Below are 11969 nucleotides of genomic sequence, written 5' to 3'. Positions count from 1 at the left end.
TAACCAACCTCTTTCAAAGGCGGGAGTTAATTGAAGGTTGGAATTTTTAAACGAAACAACAGAAACAATTACCTTCTTATGTCTCACTGGCCTTATAAAATACCCATATATTTATGGATTACTGACATTAGTGAAGTGACGATATTACGTTGGTTAAGAATTCCCCCTAAATTCAAAATAGTTGGATGAATTTTATATCTGTAATGTGTATTATTATCAACGAAGGTGTATATTGCCACCATTGACGAATGACCTTAACATAACCACATAGTACGAACATCGCAGTTGATCGTCATTTTTTTTAGTTCGCACCTACATCTCAGTTTCCCCAATACATGGCGACGGTAACGCCAACAACGCCTCCACCATTCACCTTTGTCTTGGAGTACATGGGGTCAGCAATGATGATTAAATCCATCAGGCCCATGCACTACACTCTTCTCAGATTGTGCAATATTGCAGCTCTCGTGCTGCAGACTAGAGAGTCTCCTGCGGTTCATTATTTCCATCCTAAAGTCGTTCTCCCGTGGGATGGTCGGATGGTGGACGTCAACACAGACGATGCGTTGAAAACCATTATCCGCTTGTCCATAAAGGGATGCTGCAGTCTCCATGTTGTAGTTCGGTTTTCCGTTAACGGTGCTCACTCTCCAACACTTGGGCCCCCCTCAAAGTTGTGCCATACCAGAGAGGATGTCCCGGTGGTGAGGGATGCGGTGGCCCATTCTGACCAAAACCCTGCAGCAACCACGGCTGTACAACCCATTGTACCACGTGCCTAAGTTGTGGGCGTGAAGCGAAGGTACAGGTGTACGGTGTGCAAGGCCGACGGACATGGGAAGCGCACATGCAAGCTAGTAAATCCAACTCCGGCCACGGTAAAAAATTTCTTCGAAGTAGTTCTGTGATTGCAAAGCTTTGAATTAATTGGCTGTCGTTATTATCGTACATTTGCATAGGTTTATTTTATCCACGTGTTGGGGTAATCAATTCATCGTTTTCTAAAATGTATAGTGGCATTGATCTTTTCTTTTTTGTCTGTATAAACGCTGTTGACTTCTAGCAGGGAGGCGATCAGTGCCATGGATCCCAATCTAACGGCGTTGGAACTACGGTGGAGACTGCTGATGGAACTGCCCAATGCGCCACTTGAGTTCATCACCTGATTCTGCTGCATAGGGAAGCGTTACATTAAGCAACTTCATTTGGGGTGTGCCTCTTTGGTTGGTAGTATATGTGACCGTAGGGAAAATGTGGACTTATATATATTGTACTTTATTGTTGTCGTTTTTGGTCGACCAATGAAGCGTACGTACAAGATATCCCTTGGATGTTGCCACTATCGTTTTTGTAGTGATTAGAACAAGTTCTTGTGTTGCGTTAAAAATCACGTTATTTGCGTTAAGTACATTGGTCCACTTACAAATTTGTCAATTGTTCAATGCGTGCATCGATTTGTCTTTCGGGACGCGTGGCTCTTGCTATATATAATCGTATCATGCACCTTAATCATAATATTACTATCAAAAGTATCATAGTATTCCATGGTGAGGTAATTGGTGGAGCCATTCATACGAAAGCAGGTTTAGACATGAGTTATTTGCATGTTGCTGAAAAGTTTTTAACCACAAGCTGTAAATGTTGTGTTCTACTGTTTTATTACATATTTTTTAAAAAATTGCAGATGCATGTTGTGAATTAGGTTTTTGTAAGTAATTTAAATTTTGTAACATAATATATTTTTTTATTAATTTGGAAGCTCTCAAACAAATGCATAAATTACAAACTACAGAACAGGTAACATATAATTAAAATAATTCCACTTCAGTGATTGAATCACATTATAATATTCACATATATATTATTTTTTACAATACAAAATAAACAAAATGTCAACAACTTTGTCTAAACTCTTCTTAAGTTGAAGCTCTATTGTGTACTATCCTCAGAATAACATAAAGAAGTATGCTGCAAAAATAAAATAAATCAAATCAGAAGTCATGAAAATAAGAAGTAAAAATAAAATGTTAAAGATCTATAAAAACAAAAGAACATCAAAAGCAAATGTGCGAATTATTAGAAACCATGTTGAAAAAGTTAAATAATAATAACATAAAAAAAAGTTTCTCAATTTTCACCAAGTTCATACTTGCATTAAGAAGGTCATGTGCATAATTCTTTCGTCCCTAGATTAGCGCTTATCTCAATGCACATGAATTTCTCGAAATTCCTTTGCTTCTTTTGTCTGTGTACATAATCCTCTGAAGGACAAGTAGTTAATAATTAATTGGGTGTAATGTATAAATTATTGATATATACACGAAGCAAAATAAAGTTAAATAGAATCTTCATAATAATACCTTTCGATAAAGATTAAAAAAGCAGGGACAAATGTACAAAGAGAAACATATAAAATTTATATATCAATAAATATGTACAAAGAGAAACATATAGTTTAATATAAATATTAATTCGCATATATATTAACACGTTTAAACTCGCAGCAAAAAAAATGTCAAATATGAACATTCGGACTTGGCCATTGCACCTACATGACTAAATTAAAATAAAATGAGGTTTTTTATTTAAATATATATATATATATATATATATATATATATATATATATATATATATATATATATATATATATATATATATATATATATATATATATAATCAAATCAGCTAATTTATAATTGTAAGCCTATGGGTAAATTAAAATAATCATTTTATTTGTTAACACTTGTAACTAATGATTTTTTTATTATTTTGCATTATTTAGTTTGATGAAAGCATTAGTTAAAATAATAATAACTGTATGTGTAAATAATATTAAACAAAAAAATAAAAAATCTAAAAAATGGTCTCAATTTTTAAGGCTAACTACTGATTATGTTTATTTTATTTTATTTTATTATTTAATTAGAAAAGAACAAATATAATAATAAGCTTATGGTTAAATAATATTAAATGGATAAAATTGTAGTGCAACTGTGGTACCGTGCCACAGTTGCACCCAACCATTAGATTTCCACTTATTTAAGTGAACCCCACTCATTTTAGTGGATCCAACGGTTGGTGCAACTGTGGTACGGTACCACAGTTGCACTGTAGACTGACCCATATTAAATAAAAAAGGACATAATTGGAAAATGGAAAAATTTGTAGTCACATTGCGCACATGCCGAACGAAGTCATCATACTTCCATGGCCCCAGGCAATCTAAAAAATGATTTTTGTGTGTCCGGCCGAGTATGGAAGGATCTAAAGTTGACAAGCACTACAAGAGACAAATGAGGCAATGAAAAAGGTTGAACTGAAAGACCATCCAAACGTGTTCAATCCAGAAAGACAAGGGAAGTGAGAAACCGACTGACCTAAACAATGGGCCCACAATATTATTGTTTCAAGCACCGAGTAATTGTCTGAAGCAAATATTTCAATTTCACATGGCAGTTGCCAGTTGCCACAACGGCACAAGGATTCATAACGGATTGCACTCAAGCCGCAATCTCAAGAGTGACAATGATCAATATAGTCACACATCCCGGGAATGTACAGCCCAGTGGCCAATAGCATAACCATCAAACAAAAGAAGCATTAACTCACTACATAACGACGACAGTTCCCAGTACAAATGTATAAATTTTTTTTGTGTTTTTTTTCCCCATTGTTGCCCCTAACATTACGTTAGACAGCTGAACCCTTCTAGTTTGACATCAACAGAAGGTCGTGGTGGACTTGATTACAGGACACGACGACTTTCCCTTTGCAGATTAACAAATCGACAACGCTCCTGCAAATCCACTAGACAGCCAACCGGGAAATTCCGCTGCTGGGACGATTGCTTCTTAGGTAAGGATCTTTACTTTCTATCATTTCGGTGAATTGTTTGGTTCATTCGCGAATGTGCCATATTTGTTTTATTTTCACGACGATAAGTTAACAATGGTGGATCTTTGTTAATCAGTCTGAACCTAAAGACTGAATGCTTGTGTTGGATATATGTTAGGGAAATTCATCGTGATGCTTACAAAGGATATGGTTTTAGGATATATCGTTTTAAGTTGGGGAATAATACTAAAAGGATTACCTAATTGGTGCAATGTCTGGACTTTTAGCTGTATTATTTTTTCTCTCTACACCTGATTGTAATTGATTAATCAACGACCTCAATAGATTATATAATTTTCAGGATGAGTCAATAAAAATTCCATTTTTTCTCAATCTATGCTTGAATGCAATTCATACTGTAACTGCTTAATTAAACATTTAAATTATTTTTAAATGTTAACTATGACCATGTGTGTGGAAGTGAATTTAACAACCTGCATTGTACATCTAAATAACGTCTGTGTAAATGGTTTGATTTTTGTAGCAGATTATTATGAATTTAAATGTATTTAATGGTCCCACAGGCCAGGGTGAGTTGCCTTACGGATGAGGAGGTCAACTGGTTCGGTTCCGCGGATCAGACGGGGAAGAGTACTAAAAAAAGTACCCGAAGACAGGATCAGTGCATTGCCTGATTCTGTGCTGTCCAATATCCTAACTTTTCTGCCACTCGAAGATGCAGTGGCCACTTCAAGTCTTTCGCGAAGATGGAGGCATGTATGGACCTCAGTTCGCAACCTCTGCTTCGACGATGGGGGTCCCATGGGGGCTGCTGCCGACAATCCTGACCTGGTGGATGAATTTAACAACTTCATAGAATCAGTGATGGCTGGAACGGACCCCGTATCAATACATACGTTCTCGCTGCGGAGTGTCAACGCTATACGTAGGGATCGGTTTCCTTTGTGGGTATCTCAGGCAATAATGCGGAATGTTCGGGAGATGGAAATCGATATTATCCAGTACACACCCATGCAGTTGCCTGCATATGTGTACAGCTCGATGACGCTTGAAGTTCTTCGACTACACACTGCATTTCGCTTAGAAGATCCTCCGGATGGTGTGTGTTTTCCCCAACTGAAGATTCTTCAAATATATATTACCCATCCTGAAAACCGAGTCACCGAGAAGCTGTTTTGTAGTTGCCCTTCACTGACGGAACTCTGTCTGACAGTTTTGATACAACCAGATGATCCTCCAGCGAACTTCATCATTCAGTCGACAACTCTTAACACACTGACGTTTGTTGTTCTCTTCGCCTCGTTGCGAGGGATGTCATACCACCATCGTGCTGTCATTATGGCGCCAAATCTCCAACTAATCCGTATTGTTGATAACATGTTGATGGAATACGAGGTACATGAGATGCAATCCATCCAGCAAGCAACTTTAGATCTTCAACATTGGGAATCAGATACAGTTGATCCACAACGTGCTCGCAACCTCATCGAGGGTGTCGCGAAAACAGCTCGGCTGATCCTATCCGGTGGCGTTCTTCTGGTACGCATTATCATACTATACCAGCATCTAAATATTCATCTACAACACCGGGTAATTTGAGGTTGTAAACTAGCATATAAGGGGTAACATTTGCAATGTGACATATTGTATCAATGTAACAACATGATCACACACATGCAATTAGTATAAAGTTTAGTATAAGTTTGGTTTGACATTTAAACTGGGCAAGTAAGTAATTGCATGTAAATGGATTATATAGTAGTTTAAAATGTCATTATTTCCACTGTCAAATTGCGAATGTCAGAAACATGATCCTAAATTTCACCAACGTAAAACAATGGTGGTGGTTGAGTCCTTGCAGGGTAGCAAAACAATTACCACAAAAAGATGATATAAATGTTTGTGTGCTGTTTGAACTTTGTGATGTGACATGAATTATAGATTGTTAACGAAGGTTACATGTGGATGATGAATAACGACATCTATTGTCATAAATTTATACAATTTATGAAACTCTCCCTGCGCCGCTGTCCTCAATCCGAATGTGATTTGTACATAGTATTATATTGACAGAGCGGCGCTGCAGAGAGATAGGTAGACAGAGATTGATATACAATTTTTTCATCTGTTATGACTGTTAGGATTTTGTATTGATCATAAGGCTGAGATGTATTGTTTTGCTTGAACTGTTAAGGAATGTCAGCAAGCCTTGGACAATCGGGCCAAGTTTTGCATTTCCATAAAAGGGCTCAAGTTGGTTAATTATTTGTTACTTGAAAGTGACAGTACGTTGTTATTGTTGTTGTTTGTCTAATAACCAATTAAACCACAGGCACTTAAGCGGGCATGTGAAAGGCAGTCCCTGATTCGGTTTGACAACCTCACCTCTTTGGATGTTGAGGTTCGACGAAGTGGCTGGAAAGGTCTGCATACCATCCTCACTGCCACCTACAACTTGCGTACCTGTATATTAACAAAGGTCAGTAAGACAACAGTCGTGCAGTCATCAGGAACTGGGTTCAATATGTTAACCATGGGTTTGCCTGTTTTAACTGATCAGGGAGATTGGTTCGACGTAAACGACCACGAACTTGGCTGGCTGGAGACAGAGAATGTGCCCCATTGCTTGAGTCAACACGTCACAAAAATAAAGATGAAAGCATTTACTAACGGAAAAGATGACGTACGCCTGGTGGAGTACTTCCTGTGGCATAGTAAAGTGTTGGACAAGTTCAGATACCACTGCCACGGAAGTGTTCAAGGCGCCAGATTGCAAACACTCTGCCGTAAAATTCTCAACTTTCGAAGACAGTCTCCTACTGTTAACATTCGGGTCACTAGGGAAACAGTCAACTAGATGTGTTTGGTGTTATTGGGGCCGATTTATGTCATTGGATTTCGATATGCTGGGGGACTTCCATTGGAGCTGGAACATCCAATGTAATATTTCCATTGGATGTGTTTTCTGTGATATATTTATGTGCTTTTGTAACTGCGATCAAACACATTTGCAACTGCTTTCCTTGAGTTCCCTTGGGCAGATTGATTTATATTATGTAATGACCCATATCCTTTGTTGATGCACCTAAATGATTGAGGATAGCTGAAACAGAAACCCAGTTATGCGACCTGCCCGTTTGGTAATCGCTGCTGTAACGAAAATGTAATATTACTTATGGGTTAATTTTGTACTGCCCCCAACTGTTTCAACATTTTTCGTCACGCACCCATATGTTTCAAAAATACTCACTCCACACCCAATTCCGTTAATTTGACCGTTTATTCTAACGGTCAAAGGGTAAATTTGGAAATTCATATCCTAAATATTATTTGATGATGATAAATTTAATTTATTTGATAATTTAATTGATGAAATTATTATTAATTACCTTTAAATAAAATTTTTTAATGTAAACATTAATTATTAAATTAACATTTTATCTTATTTTATTTTTCTCTAATTCAAGATAAGGGGTATTTCGGACATTTACTTAAATTTCAAATAGTTCCGTTAAACATAACGGTCAAATTAACGGAATTGGGTGTGGAGTGAGTATTTTCGAAATATATGGGTGCGTGGCGATAAATGTTGAAACAGTTGGGGGCAGGACAAAATTAACCCTATTACTTATTGACAACCTCAAACAGTAACAGTAAGTAAGTGTTAAACGTTGTATGTGACTCACGTAAAAAATATGGAGTGTCCATGAATAGTTGTGGTTTTATAAGGAATAAAAGGAGTTGCAAATCAGGACTGCACAAGCGTAGATGAAACAAAAAATGGGTGGTGTAACAACATGTGAATTGAACATGGTGGCATCACAACGTGCAAAATGTTGATGAAGCATTAAACATCCGTTACCAAGTACACATTATAGCAAATGCCATCAAATATTAAGTGGCAAGCAAGTATTAATGTGACGCCTTGGATTAGTAATGCACCACTTGAAGTTGGTCCTCATATTAGGGCACATGACAATGGTCCGAATTCAGTGGTAACAAATTAACGGTACCACTGAATTTTTTATGTTTTAAAAATTTACAAAACACTACCCTACCTTTTATAAGAAAACTGAATACATACCATAAGTTACAAATTTGTATATATAGGTAATTGTCTCTGCATAAAATCATTTTATGTGCTTTTGAATAAAACATTAATTGTTTCCTCCTGTTTTTATTACTATTTATTAATGTCATTAATATTATATTAATAATATTAAATTTATTATTAATTTATTGTTAATATTATTTCAATACTTTTAATATTAATAATTTTCTTTATTTTTATTATATTAATATTCATGTCGTTGTCGTCGTCGTCATCAATATATTTTGTTAATTTTATTATTTTACGTTAATTAAGCATTAAATATATTTTAATCATTTTGATTATTTTATTATCATAATCTAAAAGATTAAAATAAATTATACTATAATATTATTCTAGTATGTTAAAATTTTATTTATTTAACAATAATGTATATGAAAATAAAATTTTATATAATTAATAACAAATATAGAATAATATAAGTTGACTAAATTCTGATGATTAATGCAATACAGGATAATACCATTTACCAAACGTTGTATAATATAATTATAATTATTATAATATACTATTAATGTAATAGAATATAATATAATTTAATACATGTGCATTACATAATACAATACAATATAATATGATATAATGTACCAAACACACCCCACTCATTTAAATACAGCCAACGGTAGGTACAACAATGACACGGTACCATTGCTGCACTGTGGCCCAATCCATTTTTAATTTTATAATTTTATAAACTATGAAGGTTAATATAAAATGTCTTTAAACATTTTATGCGATATTACATTATTGTATTTACACGATCAAGGCATCAATCATTTTTTTTACCAAATTAAGTCAATGGATCAAACTTTAAAAATTTTAACACAAGTTATGTAAGTGAATATTTAAAAACTTGAAGCTGTTATGAATTTGTAATAAACAGTAGGGACTTAAGTGTTAATACAACCAATTAAACACATTGTAGTGGTTGAACCCTTTACACATTGATCCGTTCGCTTAGTTGCAAAAATACAAAATTTGGGGTAGCGTGCAACTGTTGCACGGTAGTCGGATCCAAAAGGTTTAAGGGTCACCCTAAAATGCTATAGTTTATTAAGGGTAATTTTTAAAAACCTCCCCTGAGGTTGGAGGTTGTTGCAAGTACATGGGTTCAAATTATTTTATTTGTAAAAGATCTCGTACCGTAAGTTAAAAATTTTATTGACTAACTGTTGACTTTGAAAAGACAATATTACCCCCAATAATAATTTATAGACTAACACAACTAAAGTACAAGGGCTGAAACGTATGATGCGTAAGGGGAACTGACTATATTTTTTTGACATTTTCGCCATTTACAATTACAAATATTTACAATTTCATAAGTAATTAAAACAAATATTTTAACCAGGATCAATTTATGATATTTCTTTAAAATCTTAAAAAAAGTAAATTTAAAACTTTATATATATATATATATATATATATATAAACCAATATAACCATTGGTTTGCACATTAATTTAAGGCTCACAAGCTGCACACACACACACAATTTGCATTTCTTCTTCCAATTTTAGCTGTTTAATGGATTCTGGAAGCTCAAATAACACAAGCAACTTTTACTGCCCATCCCCATCATTACCCATTCAACATGCATCATGACCATTTTCCAACAACCTCTATAAACAATAACAATTTTGAAATAGACCTACACATGAATTAGTGAGTTGTCAAATGTAAAAAAATTTAAGAAATACAAACTTTTACTATCAATCCCCGTCATTACCCATTCAAAATGTATCGTGACCGTTTTCCGGCAAGCGCCATACACAAAATCACAGCGAATTGACTGAGAAAAAGCAGAAAATTTATTAGAAAAATACTAGCATAATTTTGATAAATTTGCACATATGTAATTTTTTTTTTAATATTGTCAGGAAATATCAAAAACTTGATCATGGTGAAAATAATTGTTTTATTAACTTATAAAATTGTGAATATTTGTACTTGTAAAAGATGAAAATGTTAAAAAATAAAGTCAGTGGTTTATGCATCATAAGTTTCAGCCCTTGTACTTTAGTTGTGTCAGTCTATAAATTATTATTAGGGGTAATATTATCTTATCAAAGTGAACAGTTAGTCAATAAAAATAAAAACCCCAGATTGACGGTACGGGGTCTTTTAAAATTAAAATAATTTTCCCCATCTACTTGCAACATCCTCAAACCTCAGGGGAAGTTTATAAAAATTACCCAGTTTATTATTTTCTGCGGGAATGATATCACGTGTCTTAGTGGCCGAGGGACGGGGCTGAACTGCTGGCCTGCGGTAAGTGAAGGCCTCCCTCGCGTTTTAAAATTCCTTGCACGCGGGAAAAGACACCAACTTGAAGCTTCTTTGTGCCGCCTACCCTATTGAAAGAAGTTTCGTAGAAGGTACTGAAAGCAGAAGAATAAACTTGCAGACAAAAAATATTTTAACAGAGGAAGAAAATATCTCAACCACCTGAAATTTTACGTTATCTGATGGTGAACCTATGACCACAATGACTGATTCAGACGAAGGATTGTATGACGGAGATGATATGCAGTACCAGATTAATGTAACTTCCGACGATGAACGCAGCTCAGATGCATCGGCTCACAATGAAGTGGAGACAGACAATGAAGGGGCAGGAATGGTGGCTGAACCGCAGTTGAACATCGAAGGCGACAACCGTGGAGGAAATGGTCAGTTGGAGAACGATACTCAACAACAGCAGTGTACTGATGATCGTAGTGAGGCCCAGAGTGCGCTTTCGGAAATGTTAGCAAAAGAATTCGCAAGTGAGGAGGAGGCTGGCATATGCTACCAAGAATATGCAAGGACAGTTGGCTTCGGCATTCGGAAACACAATAAACGCAGAAATGTCAAGGGGAATATCACCGGCAGAACGTGGGTTTGCAGCCGACAGGGATTCAGGGCTGCAAAGCACATGCAAAACAGATGCAGAGGGCGAGAAGCCAAGGCTATTACAAGGACGGGATGTAGAGCACAATTTCGAGTTATTTACAATGAAGATACTCGCCGATGGGCGTGTAGTTTTCTTCAACGCGTCCACAATCACAACTTAACACCGCCTCAGCTAGTGCACCACATTAGGTCTCACAGAGGAGTGACGGGTCCCGACTTGTCAGCAGCTTTATCATTACATAAAGTGGGAGTGAAGCCATCTCAAATTCACGAGTTTATGGTTGACAGATCAGGAGGTTACGACAAGGTTGGGTATAATAGGAGGGATGTTGAAAATAGGCTAGCTGCCAAGAGGCATGCATCGTTGAAAGAATCAGACGCTGAGACATGCCTATCATATCTCGATGGAAGAAAAAGCTCGGATCCGTCATTCTTTTATGACTTCACAATCACTAGTTCCAATCGACTTGGGGACTTGTTTTGGTGCGATGGCGGATCATGCGCAGATTATGCATTATTTGGTGATGTTATTGCATTCGATGCAACTTACAAGACCAATGCATATCGGAAGCCTCTCGTGGTTATTTTGGGGATAAATCACCATCGGCGAACAATTGTATTCGGGTTTGCTCTGTTGTCAGATGAGACAGAACACACGTACACATGGTTGTTAGAGACATTGATGACAGCAATGAACAACAAGCATCCGAGGACAGTTGTAACCGACGGGGACAAAGCAATGCGAAATGCAATAAGCAAGACATTTCCAGAAGCTTCACACAGGTTGTGTTGCTGGCATTTGGTCTGAAATGCTCAAACAAATATTCAAAACCCTGAATTTACAACGGAATTCCGCCGCTGCATGATGAACGCTTACACAAAAGAAGAATTTGACCGAAAATGGAAATTGATGGTGGATAACCATAATGTTGCCGCAAATGAATGGGTTGTTAAGATGTTTGAAGATAGACATATGTGGGCTGAGGCTTATTTGCGTGGAAAGTTTTTTGGGGGAATGCGAAGCACTCAAAGGTCGGAAGGAATGAATGCGTATCTAAACCATTACGTGAATAGAAGGCTCCGATTGATAGAATTTGTTAAACAGA

General features: G+C 36.1%; 2 protein-coding genes across 2 annotated transcripts; both read left to right on the top strand.

Annotated features, from left to right (window-relative positions):
- The first annotated feature begins 4443 nt into the window (after nt 1-4443).
- Nucleotides 4444-6715, top strand: LOC18046854 (F-box/LRR-repeat protein At4g14103). The gene is made up of 3 exons (XM_024187106.1): nt 4444-4957; nt 5072-5397; nt 6191-6715. The coding sequence occupies exons 1-3, from the start codon at nt 4444-4446 to the stop codon at nt 6713-6715; spliced, it is 1365 nt and encodes a 454-aa protein (XP_024042874.1).
- Nucleotides 6716-10456: 3741 nt separating this feature from the next.
- On the top strand, nt 10457-11671 carry LOC112099681 (protein FAR1-RELATED SEQUENCE 5-like). Its single transcript, XM_024187105.1, has one exon. The coding sequence runs from the start codon at nt 10457-10459 to the stop codon at nt 11669-11671; it is 1215 nt and encodes a 404-aa protein (XP_024042873.1).
- The last annotated feature ends 298 nt before the right edge of the window (nt 11672-11969 follow it).

The sequence above is a fragment of the Citrus clementina genome, unplaced genomic scaffold, assembly GCF_000493195.1.
Source record: "Citrus clementina cultivar Clemenules unplaced genomic scaffold, Citrus_clementina_v1.0 scaffold_3, whole genome shotgun sequence".
NCBI lineage: Eukaryota > Viridiplantae > Streptophyta > Magnoliopsida > Sapindales > Rutaceae > Citrus > Citrus x clementina.
Note: the sequence above shows the minus strand (reverse complement) of the source record. Positions and strands in the feature narration are given on the sequence as shown.

Excerpts from the sequence above, each read along its gene's own strand:
- LOC18046854 (XM_024187106.1), top strand. The coding sequence starts at position 4,444 with ATGAGGAGGTCAACTGGTTCGGTTCCGCGGATCAGACGGGGAAGAGTA. Across the intron at positions 4,958-5,071 it reads CTTAGAAGATCCTCCGGATG|TTTTGATACAACCAGATGAT; the intron begins GTGTGTGTTTTC and ends TCTGTCTGACAG. Across the intron at positions 5,398-6,190 it reads TATCCGGTGGCGTTCTTCTG|GCACTTAAGCGGGCATGTGA; the intron begins GTACGCATTATC and ends ATTAAACCACAG.
- LOC112099681 (XM_024187105.1), top strand. The coding sequence starts at position 10,457 with ATGACTGATTCAGACGAAGGATTGTATGACGGAGATGATATGCAGTAC.